The 22,917-nt window shown below is 37.5% G+C and overlaps 2 protein-coding genes across 2 annotated transcripts; one reads left to right on the forward strand and one right to left on the reverse strand.

Annotated features, from left to right (window-relative positions):
* Nucleotides 1–6,783: 6,783 nt before the first annotated feature.
* Nucleotides 6,784–9,883, forward strand: LOC125179367. Its single transcript, XM_047885113.1, has 2 exons — nt 6,784–6,915; nt 9,609–9,883. The coding sequence occupies exons 1-2, from the start codon at nt 6,784–6,786 to the stop codon at nt 9,795–9,797; spliced, it is 321 nt and encodes a 106-aa protein (XP_047741069.1). The 3' UTR covers nt 9,798–9,883.
* A 3,864-nt stretch (nt 9,884–13,747) lies between these two features.
* Nucleotides 13,748–21,349, reverse strand: LOC108675252 (peroxisomal membrane protein PMP34). Its single transcript, XM_018163245.2, has 7 exons — nt 21,075–21,349; nt 20,170–20,368; nt 19,697–19,807; nt 18,417–18,537; nt 17,899–18,025; nt 16,704–16,808; nt 13,748–15,781 (listed from the first exon to the last, which is right to left on the reverse strand). Exons 1-7 carry the CDS (start codon nt 21,252–21,254, stop codon nt 15,680–15,682), a joined length of 945 nt encoding a protein of 314 aa, XP_018018734.1. The 5' UTR covers nt 21,255–21,349; the 3' UTR covers nt 13,748–15,679.
* Nucleotides 21,350–22,917: the final 1,568 nt, after the last annotated feature.

A 22,917-nucleotide genomic window follows, 5' to 3' on the forward strand; every position in this document is an offset into this window, starting at 1 on the left:
TGCATGGCGGTTGAAGACTTCATATATGAGCTGCCAAAGATTGAAAAAATAAAATATTTTGGCTGTACCACTGAAATAAATAGTAACGCACATACTTTAAACTTATTCTAAAATTAGTGTTATTAGGAGCCGCTTCGATGATATCCGACATATATTTTTGCGTCATTCTAAAAACTTACTATTAATGCTTGTACACTCTTGACTTTACTTTATAATGAATAATGTGTATTTTAAAAAGAGAAAAATGTTAATCGAGTGTCCTTTGTAGATCTCGTAATCGAACTTTTAGATCCTATGATAAATCTGATTCGGCCAACAGAGAAGAATAATACGGTAATTTTTATTAAGAGCTACAGTCTGGTCTTCAACAAAACCTGCGTCAAATTTACTATAACCTGGCACAAATTATTTTCCTCTGTGATTGACAGCAGGTCCTATACTTTCAAAAAAAGTTAAGAGATCGTAAGTTCATCAGCCAATCGTTGACGGCCTTTCAAGCAAAATCCACCAATCATAGACAAGAAAATAAAGCGTAAGTACTTACGTTCACTATACTTTCAAAAAAAGTTAAGAGATCGTAAGTTCATCAGCCAATCGTTGACGGCCTTTCAAGCAAAATCCACCAATCATAGACAAGAAAATAGAGCGTAAAGTACTTACGTTCACTTAGCGAGTTTTGAAAGTATGTCCCCTGGTATGTAAGCGAGCTAAAGCTATAGACTAATGAATTAGCAACATGAATATTTTATGCGAGTCCAGCTCGAGGTCACGTGAGGTTGGCTTCAAGTGCTCGAGGCATCGACAGGCCCTCACTTCACGTCCAGCCCTGAGTGCGAGGGGCGGCGCCCTTGTAAGCCCCCTGCTTTGTGTATCGTGATCGCGGTGATTAATGGCAGGGGCCAAAAAAGTTTCAGTTCCCCCTCTCGTGTGTCTCGGTCGCTTCCGGCTACGGGAGGCCGTTCAGTGAGATCCACACGTCACTGTGTGAAGATTATTCCGGTCGTTCAGTGAGATCCACACATCACTGTGTGAAGATTATTCAGGCCGTTCAGTGAGATCCACACATCTCTGTGTGAAGATTATTCAGGCCGTTCAGTGAGATCCACACATCTTTGTGTGAAGATTATTCCGGCCGTTCAGTGAGATTCACACGTCTCTGTGTGAAAATTATTCCGGCCGTTTGATGAGATTCACACGTCTCTGTGTGAAGATTATTCCGGCCGTTCAGTGAGATCCACACATCCCTGTGTGAAAAATTATTCCGTTCTTGTATTGTATCTTGTCGCTGGTTTGACGGCGACCAGCTTATTCTCATTAATAACGGAATTTAAACTTTGAGGAGAACGATCACTAGAATTTAAAATGTGTTGTGATTCTGAACTTGGAAGAGTGCTTGGTAAAACTTTAACGTGCAAATTCCGCTGACGCTTTTAGGTTGCTCTTTGTGATCATTTATTTGAGTTTTTGGAAATAATTCTGTTTCGTGATTTTATTGTGACTGTGAGAATTTTTGTTATATACTGAAATTTGGCCAAACAATTTGATTGCTTCTAACTCACGATAAATTGGTCCGTGTAGCGATCCGCTGGTCAGTTATTTATAAATAAGAACAAAACTTTTATAAGCCAATAGAATTCTTGATTGCCACCAATGAAGGGCATTAAGTGATAAACCTTGACCGCTTCAGACAAATGGTGTTGTTTCAACTTCAGGATTGCATTCTTTTTTGTATCTTTGCCTGACCTTCATTCGTGAGAACTCCATTCGTGAAAGGCGTTAATTTTAAAAGCCTTAAAGTTTTTTGCACGTAAGGGAGTCTAAATTTGTGAAACTGAGCGGTCCAACGTTATTTTTGAACGATGTGGCCGAGCTGTTCCAGTTATTGTTGCTTCAAAAGCGACCCTTATGATTTATGAGGAAAATATTTTGGGGTCACATTTGCTCAAGTTGGAATTTTTAATAGATTGTTTAGTAAAAGCTCTTCTTGCATATTTATTCAACATATACATATTAGGTCTTATTTGCGACACATAAACCGAACAATTCTTGGTGCTTCCTCAGCATAAAGTTTTGATCGATAGGTACTCGGCACGAATATTTTGATAACTTGGCATAGTATGGCAGAGCTACAACCCTCGTTTATTTCTCGTAGTTTATGTACTCTGATCGCTCCATCCTGGCCAGTCTCGTCCATAAACATGACATCCTGCAGCACGACGCACTTGCGGTCACTTAATGAGACCCGGTCAATGTTTATATTTAATGCGGAGCTGTCTTCTGGAAAATCAGAAAAGAGAAGAAGAAAAATATAATTGTTAATCTTTCCCTGTCGTTTATAAGTAATTTATGGACTACAGCATCAGACTTGGACGATCTCGATCGCATTATGATTAACTGGAAAGATATAAAATCTGTAGATTAGCTCAATTAGGTAAAATATGATTGAATTAAATGCTATACATTCTATTGGAAAAATTGCAAATTCCACGTTCATGTACGACGTTTACAGAAAAAATACGATAAGAACTTTACATTTATGTTTTAAAGTTGGTTGGAGATTGCGCACAAGTACCAGAAAATGTGAGCGATAGAATGCATGCAGTCATTAAATCCCTATAGGCAACATGATTACAAAACGAAAGAAAATTATGAAGTCCAATATGTAAGATAAGTAGTATTTTTTGAGACAAAAATCAAGTATTTAAATTCCTGTCGTCTCATCGGCAAATTTGTAGCATTTGGGTTGTGACGACACGAAAGGAGTCCGCTATCTTGCCTTTTATATAAGGAAATGACAAGCGTCACAATTAAGGCTTTCATACGTGCATAAAAACTCGACCTTGCAGTCACTTCAAGTAGCTGAAAGAGAAGCGGAAGGTGAAAATAAGCTGAAAGTAAAGAAAGGCCTCAACAAGTACGAGTTTTTTCGTCACTTTCATACCTGAGTGACTCAAAGTTGGCGAAAGGGCTTAAAAATGAATGCATCCACAGGCCAAGCTTCGTACATTCAGCATTTTAAGCGTTGGGTTTCCGATTGGTAAAAGTTATGAATACCAAGATTGTACCAGTTAGTTGTGGGTTCGATCCCAGCTTCCTATAACAGTTCTGGTCAAAACTAGAGAAGAGGCCGAGTGGTCAAGCACAGCAAGATTGGAGCAGTGAGTTGTATATTCGAGCCCCGCAACAACCTGTGAAAAATTCTGTGACGTTCAGAATCTGCCGCAGGCCTAATGGCCTAATATTCGAAAATGAGACCACAATTATTATTGTTATCATTATTCACAACTTAACAGAAAGAATTTAAAGAGGGGCAGGGTGGCCCAGTGGTTAAAGTTCAGAGTACCAAGATTGGCGCAGAGAGGCGCGGGTTCGATCCCAGCTCTGTGCGCCAGTTTCTGGTCAGAATCGGCGAGGAGGCCGGGCGGTTAAGCACAGCAGAATTGTAGCAGTGAGTTGCGAGTTCGAGACCTCAAAATGCTGTGAATGTGTAGGGACACTATTTATCTCTGTTATCAGTTTTATTAATTTTCTAGAATATTTGTCTTTTTCGCAAACCATCCGAGCTACTTAAAGATTGACATTTTGTTTCTTCGTAGATTCAGTTATCCATAGGATCATAACAGCCTGATCCGCCAATGTTTGTGGTGCAATTTCCATACTTAACAAAATACACATAAAACACTATCCTCGGCAAATTCGTATTATAATCCCCATTCTAAGTTCTTGAATTGTAGCGGTTTCGTAATTAACCGATCCGCTATAAATGTTCTGCGATGTTAAGAATCGGCGACAGGCCTACGGCCTTATAAACGCTGAAACCGCTATTATTTATTATTAAAGAGAACTCGCCTCGCTTTAATAACTGTGACGGTCATAATGCAATATTTGCAACAGCGGAAAAATGAAGCCTAACTGCTGTGCCGATATAATTAATGCAGAAAAAAATTACTTGAAACACATCGTAATGTTTTACTACAATATAATGCATTTATTTCTAAATCATGTGGGTACAAGGGGAAATGAAAAATATTGAGGGCAAGAAAGAACACTTATTAATTTTGAACACTCTTTTAATTTACTATTAATGTGAGAAAAGTGTTTTGTTTTAGCCTATTGGTACAACTTAAACAAAGTTCGATGACATCACATAATGATTAATGATGTTGAAAATTACTTTCATAGTCTATTCGACCGAGCGAGATTTTTATTCATGTTCAATATTCGCATGTTCATCACGTTCGAAATCAAATCGTAAAGCTTGAAAAATGTAGCAAATAAACCTGTTAAATATGCTTTACTCGGCTCATTTAAACGTAAGTTTTTTTTAAGAAAAATTTCTTACAACACGTAGAATCTTCAAGAAATATTCAACAACATCTTGGAAACACGTAATCTTATTTACGATTCTGAACTGTCTAACCCTTGCATCAAATATTTATGACTCGGGGAAGCTTCCTTCGTAAAATTTAAAAAACAACGCTCGTGTTTGACTTCATGCTAGTGTACGAGCCGGCCGATTGTAGAATATTGTCCAAGTTTAGTCTCGAAGAATAGTAAACTAAGACAAGTACATAATTCATCTTGTACAAAATCAACTGTCAATTTGAAAAAGGTTTCACAAGTTTTTGCCTTAGCTATACTCGACCGCAATAAGTATTGAAAATTCCCTGAACGACATTTTGAAGAATTAACAAATAAGACTTTCCGACGCTTCGCAGAAGTTCGATCTAAAGACATACATTCAATTTTTCAAAGTGATATCAATTTTAAACTCTACCATCACTGAACAGGTGACGGTAGTTTCTCGCGGAATATCGTCTGGAAAACCAGCAGCCGAAGCGACATTAAATTTTACTGCGGGCTCGTGAGTGAGAAGCCGAACGTTGGATGAAATAAGGCGTGAAGTCTAAGGAAAATTAATTTCAAGGACAAAATATATCATGTTGGTGGTCATATCTCAATGGAAATAATAAATAAGTTTAGGAGAAACCAGGATTATTTTATAAATTAAAAATACACGCAGCTGGAGACATCAATCCATTGGCGTTTCACAATTGAGTGGAAATTAAAGCTTTGCTTTCAGAGAAACTTGGGTATAAATCTTTTTGCCGATTGTTTTCATCTAAACTCCACACATGCCCAATAGTGACTATATATGCTTTCTCTAATTTGTACATTTCAAACATAACTGTTATCTTATTCCGGGCAGCGAACAAGAAGAAACAATATTCATTATTGTATTCTTAAAGCGCAGTATTTTGCGTGTGATTTCCACATACGACTAAACATAATAGTGCGTTCGAACTTTTCATTTGATGTATTCTTCTCAAAATGTGATACTGAATTATTTTAAACTAAATTCTCAGCACCATTTTCATTCGAAATAATAAATAATTCACCAAAATCGGTCAAAGTAAGCCACACAATCAATTATAGTGATAATAAACATCTACTGATAATTCTTCGACCGTTACAAACTATTGACACAAGTGGACATACTGAGGATAGTGAATTAAGTAGACTGTTGGGAGCTAATATTTTATTGAAGTAATGCTTATTCTTCTGCGTGTCTGTGTTGGTGTAGGTGTCAGTTGCAGCAAGATCAGGATATTGCCTGTCAGCACTTTCATTGCAGGACAGAAAACGGCTGTCATGTGACTGGATTTCCAGCAGTCCCGTGACAGGAATTACTACAGTTTTGTGATTGGACTTTCAGCAGTTCTATGACAGGATTTTCCGCAATCCTGCGACAGGAACTACGGCAGTTTTGTGACAGGACTTCCAGCAGTCCTGTGACAGGACTTCCAGCAGTTCTGTGACAGGACTTCCAGCAGTCCTGTGACAGGACTTCCAGCAGTTCTGTGACAGGACTTCCAGCAGTCCCGTGACAGGACTTCCAGCAGTTCTGTGACAGGACTTCCAGCAGTCCTGTGACAGGACTTCCAGCAGTCCTGTAACAGGACTTCCAGCAGTTCTGTGACTGGCCTTCAATCAGTTCTGTGACAAGACTTCCAGCAGTCCTATGACAGGACTTCCAGCAGTCCTGTAACCGGCCTTCCAGCAGTCCTGTAACAGGACTTCCAGCAGTCCTGTAACAGGACTTCCAGCAGTCCTGTGACAGGACTTCCAGCAGTCCTGTAACAGGACTTCCACCAGCCCTGGAACCGTCGTGTGTGAGCTTGATGGAACATCTGTAATTTATTTGCCCCGGGATGGGCGTTGCAGAAAGCCGTGCTGCTGCCTCGCAGCGATCGCTCTTTATAATGGTTTCAGAGCGCGAACTTGGCAAAGACCACGCTCTAAAAAAACTATAATTGGGAAAATCTCACCTAAAACTAATGGAAATATAGTAGTTATAGTAGTGAGGAAATGAGTAAGCGAGCAGAAATTGTGTTCATTTCAAATGAACTAAGAACAGGAAACAAATAAATATGTAAAATGAATAAGCTGCATATAACACTTTGCAAAATGGAAGTGTTATACTTGAATATTAACGTGAACATAAATTTGAATAGTTTATGAAAAGAAGGAGTTTATTAAAATTAGATTTTTTCCTAACTTTCAGCCTACTTTCAATTTTTGTTAAATGATTATTCAAACCGACCAAGTAAATCGCCTTTTCTACATCTTTTCAGTTCATCGATGTCAATTAATGTAACTTTTGCAAACTAACACACTTTTCTCGATTTCACTTTTAATATTGTTTGTATTATAGTAACATTTATAATGTAATAACATTTGTGATGTAATAAAGTTTGTGATGTAAATTAAAACAATTCGAATATGGCCGTCATGGACCACAGCAGCGTCAACTCAGCGTTGCAGACTCACAAGCAGATGCGTTGGTTACATCGGGAGCCACAAGATGAATATACTCTAAACTCCCCATCAATGTGTCCAACGTATGAACTACAGGTAATGCTAATTCTTTATATAGTCATTTTCAAAAATTCAGGAATAAAATGTGTCACTTATTCTTATTAAAACAAAGTTAGCGTTTTGCATGCATCTCGCTCACTGTTATTTCCTATCTTCGTTGATATCGATTTGCTTTGTTTTGGTCAGTGAAAAGACCTTATTGTCTTCCTTCTGTTTGTAGTAGGGCTATGTAGCTCTATGGCAGCTGACGTGACAGACACAACTGGCGTGTGGCAGCTGATGTGCTGCAGCTGATGTGCTGCAGCTGATGTGCTGCAGCTGATGTGCTGCAGCTGATGTGCTGCAGCTGATGTGCTGCTGCTGATATAAAGACATCTGATGTGCTGCAGTCTGTATAATGACGCAGGCAATTTATCGTTCAGTCGCTGCTAGAACCTGATTGACGTTTGCTCCACGCCATCACGAGGTCCTTATAAATATTCCATGATATTCGTGTCTTTTTTTCAGCATCAGAGCGGATGACTTGACAAAGTCGACATTATAATGACAATGGAAGAACTGCTTGACACGAACGACCGCATCGACTGAGTCGGTCAGATCTAAGCTCTCGATTTATTTTCAATACATTGCGGGAAAAGCCTAGAGTAAAGAATTGTGAGGAAAAACAGCTATTTTCTCGCGAAGAGATAGCAGCATTTCCTGAAACTTTTCAATCGTATTGCTCAAATATTCAGTCGAGGTAAAATCACACAAACTTTTAGCTGGAGGCTCGACTGCAGTTTTCCGTTGGGATGTGGAGCATTGAGGATTTTCCTGTAAGCTTCTGTTCGAAAACAATACGTTTAAAATAAATAAATTTGATTGTTTCCTGAGAAATTCGGGCAATGGGAATGTTTTCTGTCGTTTTTCTCCACTTCATCTCAGAATAAAATCGGTAGAAGTATGGATAACGCTCGCCCAATGAATTTTTATTAAAGTAATCGACAATCAGTTTTAAACATGATAAATGGTTAGCGATATGCTCCGAAGAGAAAGGCTTTTAGATGAGACCGGGAGCTTATAGCGTCAACAGCCCATATACATGAAATACTTATAGTTCGTGGGATGATGCAGTCCGCATTCCTACTTAGAATAGAATAGAAGTGTCGACACTGAAGAAATAGGCCCATGGCCTGTTGCCGATTCTTGAATTTTTCGTGACTTGATTCACAAGGGATCCAGCCATTGGAACCCGATCTTTCCATAGCTGACGATTGATTGAGATAGCTGCTGGACTTATTGCCTGGTCCGTAATTTGCTAGGCATTTTAAGACTGAACATATGCTCCTGCATTGCTTCGTCTGGACTTATTGCCTGGTCCGTAATTTGCTAGGCATTTTAAGACTGAACATATGCTCCTGCATAGCTTCGTCTAGTCTGTTCTTGAAGGCGTTTATACTCACCTCCCTAGTCGTAGTCCGGATACCCGCTATTTTGTCAATAAATGACAAATTCCTTTTAAGCAAGTTTTTATAATGAACGCTATACTGTAGCAATGGAAATTCTTTGAAACCGCAATTTTTACTTCAAAACGAGAGATCAAAAACGAATACGATCAAAGTACTCGCGCGGTGTTGACGGTAGTGAGACTCAATGCAAAAAAAAAAACTTCCTAACGAAAGGATAAGGTTCAAATGCGCTGAAAGAAAATTTCTTCAGATTTTCTAAAGCTTAAGTAAAGAAAATGTATCGTATGTGAGGCTTATTTTAGTGCGTTAACCTATTGAAACAAACTATCATTATTGCAATTTTTTATTAGAAATGCAGTAAATCTTTAAAATTTCTAAGAAGAAAATTACTTGTTTGAATACCTCATTTGGTGCGCGATTCGGTCAATATATTTCATATATATCTCTCGTTTTTTTTAATGATAATCTAGGAAAAGAGTCGACATCAGTTCAAGTTCAGGCAATTCAAGATTTACTAAAATTTGCGATACTTTGTTTTATTATTCTGTTAACTTTCTAATAGTTTTCTTAGTTTACGCCACGTTCGAGCCAATATAAATTTAAATAAAAATAAAAATTCTGTCGAAAAGTTGGAAGCATAAAAATCGTTTACCATACTATTCAAAAATTTGCTTTCGCAGACGAAGTGCATTTTGATTTATTTTTAAAAGTACATTACAACGGTGAAGAACCATGACACAAAACTTCGCACTAAATTTCATTTTTATTTCCAATATTGTTACTAATTCTGCTGATTTATCAATTTTATGGAAAAACACTCAAGATAGACTTTGCGAATATTGCATGCGTAGAGGCCGATGCTGCTTATCTGACGAGCGATCGTAAATGCCATAATTTAATTGATGTGATATTGGTTCTTGCCAGCTCATTTTAATTGATTTATATCGCGTTAGTATTTATTTTTTAATAAGCCCCTTTTCATCGCTTAAATACCACGTTATTGATATGTAATTCCAGTAATTTTTGATATCAACATTTATTTGTATCTATCATTGATATTTTCCACTCTCTGCGCTCAATTTTTTCCATTTCTGCTATAACTAAGTTTATTAAGCTAGCCTGCTCGTTCCTGAGCATAGTTAAGTCATTAAATTTTTTTTTATTGTTACTTAAGTTAGTCTTTTTTCATTTTTTTTTCTATAAATTTTGGCAGGTCATTAAATTTTTTTTTTTAGTTCTTATGTTAGTCTTTCTTCATTTTATTTCTATAAATTTTGGCAGGTGGAACTGGACCAGATGAGTGCTGGGCTGGAGCAGCTGCATCTCCACCAGCTGGAGCTGGAGGCTAAGCTGGAGGCGCTGCGTCAGCAGGGCAGTCAGCTGGACCAGCTCCTGGCGACGCTGCAAACGGCCGTCCTGGCCGCGTCCAGTGCAATTTCCAGCAGAGATGTTCACGTGGAGCAATCCTGAAGAAATTCATGGGTCGATTTTACGTTATTTCAACAGCAAACACACGACTCGGCTGTTGAAATTGCGCGGTGAAAGTGAAAAAAAATATAACTCAGTACTCACTGCAGTGAGTGACAGAGAGCGCATTTTCTCGTCGACGAAAACGTGAAGTCACGGACGGACATACAGACGGACGGACGGACGGACAGACGGACGGACAGACAGACGGACATGATGAGCACAATAGTGAATTTTTTTCATAAATGAGAAAATGCGCTAAAAAGCGCAGTGAATGTGAAAAATAATGCGGTGTTACATTGTTTTATGTCATCTGCCGGCACGCAGGTAACTCGATAAGATGATGCATGTAATTAAATAAATTGAATTAATCCGAAATATTCCTTTCTCATATCAATTATTCATTTGGTACGAACTAAAAAAATACATCTGTATTTAAGCTTCAGTAAGGCTGTCTGGTGAAATAGACACCACATTATTACGGCATGAAATCGTGGTGCATGTTGAGGTGACTTGTTCCAAGCGCAAAAGTTGTCCCGGGACATCATCTCTGACGCTAATGGAATCTGGTATGTCAACCTATGCTAAGTCTCAGGTTCTAAAAAGACAATTCGGGTAGTTGAGCCAAGGGTTGCGAAAGAAAGATGAGTCTCTGCGACGTTTCTTAAAAGTATTTTTGGGGATTAAAATATGTAACCGCGGTCGCAACTCGTGCAAATGCACATGTTAAGCCGGTGCGAAAAAAAGAGCTAGACCTAGCCTCTGGTTGCTTAACACAGACCAAAATTTTACAAATTTTATTCACAAGAAAAAAATGCTATGACTTTAAACCTACTATAATTCTAATGTTCTATCGCGATGAACTGTAGCGTTTAGCTACCTTGACGGCCGGTTCACTTGGCTGTTTTGTGTGACCATATGGACAAGTTAGAGTCAAATATTTCAGAAAGTTCCGGTGTCCATTTCAATAGGAAGCGGTACATGTTCAATAGGAAGCTCTGACCAGAGCTGGGCAGCACTACTTTGAAATGTAGCGGCCGCTACCGCTACCGCTACATGCTCCAAATGTAGCGGACGCTACCGCTACACCCACTAGATTGTAAGCGAGCGCTACCGCTACCGCTACAGTAAAATGTAGGGCCGCTACATTAGCCGCTACAATGGTCAAAATTATTGGAAATCTCTAAATATTTATTGTTCTGCTATTGGGATTTACTCATAAACATTTAATGAGAATAAAACATTTTCAAAACATATCAATGCAACTTTATTGCAATTAACCTTACCGAACTAGTCGGGGTTAGATACAGTAAATAAAAGTTACTGTTATTTTTATGTTTTACCTTCCCTACTTGGATGTCTACTTTAATCTACCAATCTCAAAAATTATCCACATATACATATAAAAAAATCAGTCTTTTATTTGTATATATATGTGGATTATTTTTGAGATTGGTAGATTAAAGAAGACATCCATGTAGGGAAGGTAAACCATAAAAATAACTGTGTAAAAATAACTGTAAGCAAACTGAAACATGAAAAAATACATGTAAGTGGTAACTGGTAACAACATAACAAGTAACAACTAACATGTTGACACTAGTAACAGGCTGAGGTTGGCAACATTACACCGAAATCTTTCGTACGGTTTTATTCTGTAATTTATATTATGTATGTATTATGCTGGTTTTTAAATAATATATAATACTATTAAGTAAAATCTAAAGGCTTTATCTATAAATGTAGCTGTAGCGCTGTAGCGGCAAAACCTCTTATCGCTACTTAAATATGTAGCGGGCGCTACCGCTACCGCTACATTGCCTTGAATGTAGCGCCGCTACATGTAGCGCGCCACTGCCTACCTCTGTCTCTGACTCTGTGTGTGTGTGTGTGTGTAGAGGCTGCTTCATCTCCTTACAGTCTCCATGCCACGAAACTTAGTCCAGCAACTTCGCTGCAACTTCCGCCTGATGTCCTGGACTACATGAGGTACAACATGCAGGGCCAATGCAGTACTAATGAAGTCCAAGTACTCGTAGCAAACCTGGAAAGAAATTTAACTAATTGAAGACCTTGTACTAATTTTTCTATTTGGAATTCCAAATTCTAGTGGCCTCGTTAGAAATCGTAGTCCTAATGAAGTCCACGTAGCTTAGAAGGGCAAACCTAACTGAAGACGAAGTCCTTCAATCTATTCATTATTATCAGGCTTGAGATAATGTGATTGAGATATGTAATATCATTTAACAGTAGAAGCTAATCTAATACGTAACAAAAATTCGAGTGTTAAACAATCTACACCTACTCCGGTTGAGCGGTGACGACGATGATGGCATTAGGAATGAAAATAAATTGTATCAAACTTCTGGATTTTGAATGTCACGAGAATCACAATCTTCTCAAACGACACTTCAATATTCGATACAACACACGTTTTACCGAAGAAATAATTGTCTGACTGACGTCCCAGTCTGCATTCTCGATGAGACGCCAACGCCCTAATGGACGAGGAAACGCTCAGGTCTCCCCGAGGTATTGACCTAAGAAGGAATTATACGCCAGCAATTATTGACCCGGTTGGGAAGCCTCTATCTTCCTCCCAAATGATTGGCTCTCGCCTGATAGAACGTCTTCGTAGCAAAGGATCCCAAATCGAAACTATCTCGACTTAATCGTATTAAACATATAAGAGAATCCACGAGTTCAGCTCTTTTAAATTGATTTTTTTGCAATTGCACAGGAAACGCTGCGACTGCGACATGAGCTGACAGAAAATTGAATCCTTTCGCAGTGGCATTCAGCGCACTTTTAAGAGGTTTAATACAAATGATTCATTTGAATATTGGATTGAGTAAATTACAAGAAGGTATCTTAGTACATCTACATGAATAAACTAGCAACAATCGTCAATGTTCTCTGGATGATTCGAATGTTGAGTCATATAAAAGCGAACTAATAGCTCATACGACAATTCTTGCCTTCTTTCAAGGTGTGAACTAACACTGTGGAATTCGGAATAATGAATTCTATTATGTGAATTACAGATTTCGAAAATAAAAAAAGATAATGCCTAGTAACATTCTATCTAATATGTTTGGCTATCAGCATCTCCGATTAATATTCAGCAGCTTTCCATCTGCTACTATAGTTCAAGGCCGGGACGCTACAAGAAGCGTTTCTCTCGCATGTATGGGAAACGATCTAACGCATTGTCTTTCCAATCATGAAGAAAAACTGGGCTTGAGTGAATTATTAATTCCAAGATAGTGAATATTCCTAGAGTTAAGAATTTCAGAAATTTTCCCGGTCTTCAAGAAGAGCATCAGAATTCATCGATATTTCCGAAATTTATTAGCAATCGAATCATTGGGTAAGAAAAAGACAAGAATTTTAATTCCACATTCCATTAAACAGCAAGTTCCTATATAGGAGTATAAAAATAACATTGAATAACAAGCATTTGAACAGATAATAAACATCATGTTAAGAAGAAAGTAAAAATCACAATCCTAGAAACCACCCCCACGATAGCTAATATGGCTGAGTAAATCATACCCAGTAACTGACAACAGAAATATAGGTACTAATAATTCCCGCTTAAAACTAACCGCCCCAAAAATTTCCACATAACATAATATAATGCTTAATGAACAGGCTATGAATAACACCTCAAATTTTGAAAATATAACGTAATCCTTGGCAGTTCATGCCCGTTGATGCCAATAGGCAGGGTGGCCCAGTGGTTACAGTTCAGAGTACCAGGATTGGAGCAGAGAGGCGCGGGTTCGATCCCAGCTCTGTGCGCCAGTTTCTGGTCAGAATCGGCAAGGAGGCCTGGCGGTTAAGCAAAGCAGAATTGTAGCAGTGAGTTGCGAGTTCAAGCCCGCAAAATGCTGTGAATGTTCTGCGATGTTAAGAATCGGCGACAGGCCTACGGCCTAATAACGCTGAAACCGCTATTATTATTATTATTATTCGACCTGAAGAAGAGAAACCAAATGAAAGGAAGAATTCTCAGGTGCGAGTGAGCAGCCCTTGACCATGACGTTGACTCACTTCACTTGAAAATGGATGATAATAATCTACCCTGTATCATAACACGTTACAAATTCTTATTATTAAAACCGCTATAATAATAATTATACTGGGCCACTGAGGAAGAGAAATGAAGCATGAACTGAAGTCTCTCGGTAAACATAATTTGTTCACAGCCTGAGATGACCAGCTCTACATGTTATAAGGCTATAAGATTACACCACAGTTAAGAAGAGACGAAACTGGCATCCATTAATTTTTCAAGTTAAAATCATTCAGTATTCGTGATAAAAGGTTTCCAAACGAGCAAAAGCATCACTGCATAATTAACTTGGGATCAATTAGATGAAAATTAAGCTAATTAGCTATAAGAATAAAAATATTGCTGTTACAGTTAAATCATCGCACCCTTTTAGAAAAATTTCAAACGAAAATTAGGGGTTGAAGCTGTACTCATTTAGCCGCATGCATTGCGGTCCTAATGGAATGCTGTCGCGGCTTTGAGCTCCTCCAGAGATAGACTTCATTTCAACTAGACATTAAAATATATGTTAACCGACAAAATAACGACACCAAATAACATATAATACAAGGTAAACCCATTTCAATAGCATATCAGCAATAATTGAAACAGTTACGTAGATAAGCTGCAATTATATTAATGAATATCGTCTATTAATCTACAAGACAAATCCACCTTCAGCAAACGCAGCAACAAAATTTTAATGCCACTAAATCCTTTTAATGAAGGTAACATAAGGTACTCACAGAAAAAACATTCAAAACACGAACGAAAGAAAAATAAAAATGTTAAAAATTTATTTAATCATGAAGCTTCGTAGCGAAGACTAATGGGCATTTTCAACACGTTGGTTTTAGAGCCACGAATATTTATTTCAATTGTCTTGCTTGGCACATAAATAATCAGAGGCATCGCACAGCAATGGACCCAAATAAGACAGTGCTGCAGTTATTACAGAAAAAAAATCAATGTCTAAATCTTAAAGAAACGATTTTGTAAATATCAGTAATATGCAGTTTAAAATTTGCACGAAGGGTATACAGTCTAATTGTCAATTAAAGTTATCATTTCTTAGCACGTTCCAATTGATACGAGTAAAAATGTAAGGAATGCAGTAATTTTATGGCACCTATAATATTGTTTCATTCAGATTGAAGACTAACTCGAAGTAATTTCTTGGATAATAACCATTAGTGTCTTTTGCTCTAATGTTCGCACCATTTCCCTGAGACAATGAAAAGAGGACTTTTTTACTTACAGAACGAGAGCTGACAACGCATGGCAGCATGTCCAACTGTCAATATGACCAAACACATAAAAATATTTCGGCAATATCCATTTAATCCATGAATCACGTCATGAAATAAAAATTAGCTTTGTTCTGACTTTCACTCGAACTTGTCAGTTTAATGAAGTGAGTAGAGTTCAGCAATAAAACCATAAAATGTGCTAGATTAAAAATAATAAAAAAAATTTGAACCAAACATCATTTCAAATAACTTCACTTCATAATTAAAACGGAAATGAGTGGTAAATCACGATTTAGTAAGGACAACCAATGCTGAATTTTAACTTATTGCTGAATTTTTTTCGTTATAGAGCACTTCTTTCTTCAAACTCGGTACCTATACATCGGGATAATTTCTGAACTAGAGCTCAAGCGATGGCTGCAGAAGACGAAGCTCTACTTCTTGACAGCAGCAAAGCTCTACTCCTTGACAGCAGCAAAGCTCTACTCCTTGACAGCAGCAAAGCTCTACTTCTTGACAGCAGCAAAGCTCTACTTCTTGACAGCAGCAAAGCTCTACTTCTTGACAGCAGCAAAGCTCTACTTCTTGACAGCAGCCAGTCTGGATCGTCCCAGCATGACGGCATAAACCACGGACACGATTTTCTCGTAGCACAGGAACATCAACGCAGCAGTCAGCACCTGCACATCAAACAACAGTGATAGCGCTAACTAATTTATTCTTCTTGCCAGTATATTAGTTGTAAGTTGCATCTTTCTTATAAACGTGTCAATCCCATTCCTTTTTAGCTTCATTTCATAGGCGGATAACTTTTCATACAAAATAGTTAGCAAGCAATATATTTTATGATAGAGAAACGATTATTGCTCTCAACAAAGCTTTTCTATTGTAGCCCCACTGCGGTACGTAATTAAGCGGTAAGAGAAAACTAGGTTTCTACTGACATTTGATTAAAATAATGAATATGGTTTCAAATACTTTAAATTTACTTCATACGGTTAATATATTTTACGTTTCAACAGACAAAAATATGAACGAACAAACAACTTTAGAATCAGCAAGTTCACTGATAACAAACGTAGTACCACAACAAGCGATGAATATATATGATGAACTAAGATACAACATACGGTCTATAGGAGAGGAGTTCACTCACAAGTGAATTCATGACATGAATATAGGCTGAACTAAGATGAAACATACGGTCTACAGGAGATGAGTTCACTCACAATAGAGGAGTGAATTCATAAGATGAATATATGATGAACTATGATTCAACATACGGTCTATAGGAGAGGAGTTCACTTACAAAAGGCGTGAATTCATATGATAAATATAGGATGAACTAAGGTTCAACATGCGGTCTATAGGAGAGGAGTTCACTCACAAAAGGCGTGAATTCATATGATAAATATAGGATGAACTAAGGTTCAACATGCGGTCTATAGGAGAGGAGTTCACTCACATTAAAGGAGTGAATTCATAAGATAAATATGTGATGAACTAAGATACACCATACGGTCTATAGGAGAGGAGTTCACTCACAAAAGGCGAGAATTCATGACATGAATACGGTATAGAATGAACTAAGGTTCAACTCACAGTCTGTAGTAGCTTAGCCCTGAGTCCCCTGTAGAGCCCAGCAGGCCCGGACTCGACAAGAATCATCTGCAGCAACTGCAGCGTGCTGCGCCGGCCCTCGCTGTGCTGTGGTCACAACACACCATCACCAGTTGACCGCAACACAAATTACAAACCGAAAAACTTACACAAATACTTGAGAAACAGAATATAAGTAACGTTACGTTAAAAGATAATGTAGCCATTGACAGTTTGGGGCCATTGATGATGATAATAATTTGCTCTGACCACAGAGAGAGTGACCGTTGAATACAACGACGGGAAAATGTTGCTACTTGCTATTGTTATTTATCAAGTTTCATGATATTTTGCAGCATTTTATATTTACAATAACGTAAACGATCAGAAATGCGCCCTGGTATCAGTGAGCAACAGTTTCGAAAAATATACCTACTCATTCATTCAAGCTTGTAATAGCTCGGACCTAATGACAGTCAATAAAAAACAAGCTTGAGCAAACAAACGCAGTTTGCCTGAGATGGACTATTGTACAGAATAAAAAATTTAATTACAAACTGGGGCTGACTAGTACATAGCTGGACCTCGTTATAGAGGCTTGCTGGAATTACAAGCTTTTACTGACTGGTACGTGAAAAAATATTGATTAGAAATTAGAACATGCATTAAGTACTTTGAACTTGTTTCAAAATTCTCGGCACCAGCGAATTTTTTTCACAAAGCCTTGGCTGCAGATCATGAATATTATTTCCTGAAATTTTTCATTTCAATGAAAGTTATTTTCAAACAATTTGCAGAAATGATCAATATATGACTATTATAAAAATTAACTACCGTAGTTGGTAATTAAGTGATGAATCAATAGATGCATGTATGCATTCAAAGGTTCATAACTGAATTCTATAAATTAGTTTAATAAGATCCCCCACCCTCTGGCGCGCCTGCACGAGCTGTATGGGGTAGGTGATGATCGATTCAAAGGTACCTACATAACTGAATTCTTTACATTACTGTTTTATTTAAATTAATTTATTAACGCGATCTCCCACCCTCTGGCGCGCCTGCACGAGCTAGATAATTACCGTAGTAGGAAATTATGTCATATTAATAGAGGCATGGATGCATTAAACGGTACATACTAACTGAATTCTTTACATTACTGTTTTATTTAAATTAATTTCTTAACACGATCTCCCACCCTCTGGCGCGCCTGCACGAGCTGTATGGGGTAGGTGATGATCGTCGCGAAGGCCTTGGCGACGGCGCCCGCCAGGAACACTTGTAGTGCCGGTGGCACAGCGCCGCTCTTGCCTCCAGTTATTCGTCTGCAGGAACACAGCGGCAGGGAATAAAATGATGCACCCATAGGCCTTTAGTTTTTTGTCATCAAGATCAACAGCAACAGGGAACAAGATAGCGTGCCAATTTGATCAACAGCACCGCTCTTGGCTCCAGTTATTCGTCTGCAAGCACAACAGCATCAGGGAATAAAATAGCCCACCCATTTGGCCTCCAGTTTTATGTAGTCAAGAACAACAGCAGCAGGGAATAAAATAGCCCACCCATTAAGCCTCCAGTTTTGTGTCATCAAGAACAACAGCAGCAGGGAATAAAATAGCCCACCCATTTAGCCTCCAGTTTTGTGTCATCAAGAACAAACAATGCCTTCCTCACTACAATAATTATCAAGAGGCAATATAACTAAATAGCAGTGACCTTTTGATGGCCTCGTAGGCCATGAACTGGAAGGCAGGATTGCTGACCAGCATCAGGGATGAGGTGCAGCCTGACCACAACCCCAGTGCGCCTTCTTGCTGGTAAACCTTCAGGAGACCATCTGCACAAAACAATTTATTTTAAGTTCATGGAGACATCGAAATTCAAATACTCTATTTTGTGGAGTGCTGCCCTCATTCACAGTTCATACAGTTCATTTCCACAATGTTCATTTTCCAGGATTTTTGCAGTGTGAAAAATTGAATCACAAACCATCACACCAGATAGCGTTTTAATGTAATCAAATTTGCTTTTAGTTCATAACTACCTATTGTATATTTGTGACATTTTTTGTGTTTAAAAAAGCCTGGCACTGGGTTGTTCAGGCCCTATTTACAACTAATAATTTCGAGATGTTGCATATAAATAAAATTTAAATAGTACCTACGTAATGGTGCAAATACAAGACATTGATAATGGGTTAAAAGTGTTGGAATAAAAATAAAGAGGGAAAAATATTATGATAAAAAGGTAAAAGTGATTTTTACTAAAGGTAAGTGTTCAAGTTTTCAAGCTCAAGTAACACATAAAGTACATGCAGGAGTTGAATGGGAGTTCCAAGCTAAATGTCAGCAGGAATGAGAATTTCTTCCATTACCATACTTCATTCTAAAAATTATAAACTGGAGTCAGGCTGTTGGGAGCCTCAAATCTTGGGGACAATATATTCAAGACAATGTCAGGTTAACCTGCTGAAAAAAAAAAACAATTATTTACCTGAAACCATTTAGTTAGTGGTACATTGTAAAACATAAACAGAATTCTGGCTTCTCCAAATTTGAAATAAAATTACAATGTTTTTTACACTTCAGAATGAACACAGTCAATGTTAAGAAGTTACAAGCTGGCACAACGAGAGCATTTCATACCTTCATTTTCCCTAACAATCACTTGATGAGTTAACTGTAAAGTAGGTAAATGAACAACAGTAACAAGAATTAGGTAAGCCAAAGTTATACCTGGTAGGTACCTACTACTCACAAGAACACTCCACACTTGTAGATGTGATTGTGAGCCACTAGATGAAATGAGTCAAAAGATACAAGTCAAATGACCTAATTATTTCTTCCAGAATAACTGAAATTATGAATTATTATTTTTAAAACCTTGGCCAATCTTCCCTAAGAAACACACTAACTACAGAGACAGATGCTAACTTGAATTGATAATTAATTAAGGTATCATTAAGGTATATATATACTGTATATAATAGCACTGACCAATCATGCCCTTGCAGCGTTTGTGCTCCTCCAGCTGCAGGTCCGTGCCCTGGAGTCGCAGTCTTGTGTTCACAACCCACAGAGGAGTTGTGGTCAAGACATTGATGACGCCTGCATTTGTATTATACCTTTATATTTATCAAAAAAACAAAACCTCACACAACTAATTTAGGTAGCAATCAAGTCATGTAACAGAAGATAAAAAAAAAATAATTGCATAAATAAGTGATTCTTCAGTTCACACACCTGAAAAAAAATTAATAATAATTCAGATGGGAATTCCTAACAGAATTATGCTTGCAAGCCAGACTATAGCCAAGCAGACATGATATAAAAATTAAGACATGACAAACATCCACGTTGAATACACTCTAAGCAAACCTTATGCAACTAAAAAATTTGTCTGCTCTTCTCAATGCTACAACAAGGAACTTGGCACCAGCCTAGAGAGGTACTATGTAAATTCTGCTTACCTGCAGCCATCCCACACAAGAGATCGTTCACTGCAGACTGGTTGGGATTCAAGGCCTTCTTCAGGCCATGAAATGAGTAGAAGTAGACAAAATTACTACAATACAGCGACTGAATAACAGGGACCAGTCCACGATAAAGCCCAGATAGACCTTCTTCATGAAGGATTCGTTGTAGTAGTCCAAGCACACTCTCATCCTCCTGTGGAATCAAAATGAAGAATAGGTTACCATTAATCTAGTAAATTATAAGAAGAATTAAGTTTCAAGATGAGTTGAGATACAAGAAAATTGTTTTAAGGTCACTACATGTATATATACCATATACCGTAAAATGGGGTAACTTAGACCACTTTTTTTTATAAATGATGCCATTTTTTTACTAGCTAAATTAAACTTGAATTGAAACATGCAAAATACAAAAATCTTTCTATTGTGTTATGTAGCCTCAGTATTAGGCCTTTATGCTCATTGACAAAATTTTTCTATGTCAAATAGTTTTTGAGTTGTGGGGGTTTTTGTTAAAAAAACGAAAAGTGGTCTAAGTTACCCCGCCGGTCTAAGTTACCCCATTTTACGGTATGTAATTAATTCAACTTGAATGTCAAATGGTTCATTTACATGTTTTGACAGTTAAAAGTTGGATGATATTACTGGCAAACCAGTGAAAACATTTCTTGATTAAAGCAGTGATTAATGTACAAGACTAGAATACTGGTAGAATTTGATACCTGTACATCTGGTTTTGCAAAGGAATAAATAGTACATTTTGATGAAATGAATGAAATAAATAGATTTTAAATACATTAACACTAATCACAAGTGGTACTATTTATACCGTCATATTAACACATGTTATGTCCAAAAAAAGTTGAACTAATGAAAAAAAAAATTGACTAAAAACTAACCTGACAAGGAGTTTGCTGTTGATCACTGTTTGCAGCTGACAGTTTTTTACGCAGTTGTACTCTTGTTCTTACAGTTTCTAAAGGGAAAAATACTGACATTGCAAATGCTGAGCCACAACCACCAGCTATTGCATGCACTAAATTCCCATAGGAAAAGATGCTTTGAGGTTTAGAAGTCATGTTGGTTTTTAATTTTTGGTTGAATGAATCAAGTTAGTTAAAGTTCTATCATGTAATTTTTTGAGAATATTATGCTCAGCAATACAAAGTCTCATCTGCAACACAAAAAAAAATGACCACAAAAACCAGGATGATTAATTTTCTGTAAATTGTAGATATAATTCAGAGAATAGACCTTTACTGTTGATGCAATATGAACTACCATAAAATGGGGTAACTTAGACCACTTTTTTTATAAATGATGCCATTTTTTTACCAGCTAAATTAAACTTGAATTGAAACATGCAAAATACAGGTCTATACTCTAGCTTCACTCACCATAAATTGCTGGCTCCTGCCTCTCATAGTCTTTACGTATGTAATTTAAAAAAAAATTAATTTTTTTACCCCAGCTCTTGGGGTATCTTAGACTGGGTGGTAAAATCAATTATATTTTTTGGTAAAATAACTCCAAATAACTCCAGGTTTTGGTGCATTGTAGTAGAACTCTTCTAGTTACATATGCAAATGACAAACTTGAGGAAAGTGTCATAGTTTGCAAATGGGGGTCGCTGCCCCATAATGGGGGAAATGTGACTACCTAATGGCAGCCCTGATGGGGTAAATATTGACTGGCTTGGAAATTAAGTTAAAATTACCATATATAAGACTCTGTAGAGTCTGCAACATAAAGAAAAAACATAAATAGGCTGTCAAACATAAAATATGTTATATATGGTATTTTATATTAACTTCCAAGCCAGTCTATGTTACCCCATCAGGGCTGACATTAGGTGGTTTAAGTTCCTCCATTTGGGGTCAGTGCCCCCCATTTGCAAACTATGACACTTTCCTAAAATTTGTCATTTGCATATATAACTAGAAGAGTTCTAATACAATGCAGCAAAACCTGGACTTATGTAACCAAAAAATAAAAAAAAATTGGAGGGGGGTACTCTGACAGGCTTTAAATAATAGCTTTTTTTGTGGGTCACATTTTTAATTTTTTAACCTATTAGATATGCAAACTTTTTAAATCTTTCTATTGTGTTATGTAGCATCAGTATTAGGCCTTTAATGCCCACTGACAAAATTTTTCTATGTCAAATAGTTTTTGTGTTTTGGGGGTTTTTGTTAAAGAAATGAAAAGTGGTCTAAGATACCCCGCCAGTCTAAGTTACCCCATTTTACAGTATCTTATATATTGTCCTTGTCATATAATATATTTTTATTGTTTTTCTTTTCTTTTTGTGGACATGCATCTTCAATAAATAAGATACATGTTGCAATCATGCAATGTAAATACAGGAAAATTATTAGTTCAAGAGGCTTGAAGGCTCACTCACTCGCAGAGTCCGCTGCAGTGTGGAATTCTATAGGGATATTAAATTAACCAGTACAGATAGCATTTCAGAAAGCAGAAACTGAAACTTTGGAAAGGCCAGGAACTTTCTACTGCCAGTCCATTATATACATATCCTGGTGATATCCATGATATCCTATCAGACCTACCAATCTCCAGCTGTGATTGGTTGACAAAATTGTCATATTGTCCCCTTTCCACAGTTTCCAGCTGTGATAGGTCGAGGACTAAGGATTGTGATGTCATCCTTTCCAGCTGTGATTGGCTGTGCCCAAAAGCAGAAAGCCCCACCCCCAAATATGGGATATGTACTACAGAACT

The sequence above is a fragment of the Hyalella azteca genome, unplaced genomic scaffold, assembly GCF_000764305.2.
Source record: "Hyalella azteca isolate HAZT.00-mixed unplaced genomic scaffold, Hazt_2.0.2 contig2100, whole genome shotgun sequence".
In the NCBI taxonomy this organism is placed as follows: Eukaryota; Metazoa; Arthropoda; class Malacostraca; order Amphipoda; family Hyalellidae; genus Hyalella; species Hyalella azteca.